At 38.8% G+C, this 1,756-nt stretch overlaps 1 protein-coding gene across 1 annotated transcript; it reads right to left on the bottom strand.

Annotated features, from left to right (window-relative positions):
* Positions 1-143: 143 nt before the first annotated feature.
* On the bottom strand, positions 144-1,713 carry LOC123324002 (endogenous retrovirus group K member 25 Env polyprotein-like; the record flags this gene model as incomplete). The annotated part of the gene is made up of 1 exon (XM_044912533.1): positions 144-1,713. A coding segment is annotated over exon 1 (1,570 nt), but the record flags the coding sequence as incomplete, so codon positions are not given.
* Positions 1,714-1,756: the final 43 nt, after the last annotated feature.

Consider the following 1,756-nt stretch of genomic DNA (forward strand, 5'->3'; position numbering starts at 1 on the left):
GTCTAGCCCTTCTAAATGCTTATCTAAATTTTTAAGAAATATATCTGCCAAAGTCGCAGCGTCCTCAGTTTGGAATGATTTTCCAAACACTTCTTGTACATTAGTCTGCAGATTATTAATCATATCTATGGCGGAAGAATTACCTTCCAGATAATTTTGAACGATATTGCATTCATGTTGAGACTCATTATATTTTAAATTAGTTACACAAAAAGTTGTAGAATTCCAATCACAATGTAGCCAGATTTGTCGTTCTAAAGTTAGTACCTTTTTTCCCAACCAACCCACAGTTTGTTTTAAAACATCAATTTGTGTTTGCAACCGAGTATCTATCATAGTTTGAGAAAGCCATAAATCCCGAGAATCATGATGCCAGGTTTCTACAAAATGTTTAGTTTGTAATGAAGTATGTAACGCAACCCCTGAAATTGCAGCCAATGTAGTAACAGTAATTAGACTCAAAATGGTTGCTACTATTAAACCGAGAAATCTTTTAGTACGTTGTAAAATTTTCTTAAAAAATTCCAATACAAACACATCTACAGGATTTTGAGCCCAATGCCTTTCTAAATTTACAGGGAGCCATATATGAGAGCGTTGCTGCAGTATCATAATGACATAATCTGACCCGACAAACACCGAGGTATTAAGGCAAGAATATAATTGACAGTTTGTACAGCTAATTCCATTATTAAAATCAACTCTTCCTACCAAGAAAAGGTAAGGCAAAGGTACACAGGCTGTAACATTAGTTTCTTTAAAAGAAGCAAAGGTATAATTAGCTGGGGAGTTGGCAGTGCCAACATATTGTCCCTGATACAATCGAATAGGTTTGAGAGCAGCTGCAATCTTCCAAAGGTGTGTTTGAACATGTTCAGGAAATTTTCGATGTGCGATTCGAGGATCTGCAATTCCGCCGTCTCCCCAAGCCATGAGACGATCACTCGGTATTGTTTCTATCAGACTCTTCAGTGCTTGACTCTTCCTCGATGGCATCCTGTAAGATAATAAAGGACTACAATATGTTTTATTCCATTCAGAACAATTTGTAAGAAATTGACCATAAGGCCCCCACATGATGAAATCCTTATAATGCTTTGCAAACTTTCCAACACATTCTTGCCATACAAACGGCTTATATCCGTGTTCCCGATATGTAAAATCAGGACAAGTAGGAAGGGAGGGAAATTCTACAAAAGTAATGTCTTCCCAAGTCATATTTAGGGACCAGGCTTCAAGCCTTTGTAGTTGGGTCCTAGAAGTAAGAGTATTATTACCAGGCAGAATCCAATTTTGCCAATCCATCTCCAAACAAGGAGAAGGTCCTAAACATATGTATGGGCCATCCCCTTTATAAGAGAAATTAAAAGGAGCACCATCATCACGATTAAGAGAAGTGAAGTTTTTCCAAGGTGGAGATAATAGTGGAGGAACTGTATAGATAGAGATATCTGGAGAGCCCCAGGGGGTAGGCTCCATCATTGGAGGATTAGGTATATAGGCCCAATAGCTTACATTAGTGACCTCAGCTGAAGAAGAGACAGTGAGTAGGGCACACATGGCCAAAAACAGATTCTCAGGTGAATGGGCTTTTCCTGTACGCTGCAAAAGACTTTGTCCTTCCCCACTAAGCTTTTTAATCTGTCCCCAAGTAGGAAAAGTAATAGCAAACGTATGACGATGGCGACGAGGACTCAGATTCAGTTGTACCATAGCTTGTACTGGAAAATCAAAACTTGGAGCGCGATCCTTTCGT

This window comes from Neomonachus schauinslandi, unplaced genomic scaffold (genome assembly GCF_002201575.2).
Source record: "Neomonachus schauinslandi unplaced genomic scaffold, ASM220157v2 HiC_scaffold_5597, whole genome shotgun sequence".
In the NCBI taxonomy this organism is placed as follows: Eukaryota; Metazoa; Chordata; class Mammalia; order Carnivora; family Phocidae; genus Neomonachus; species Neomonachus schauinslandi.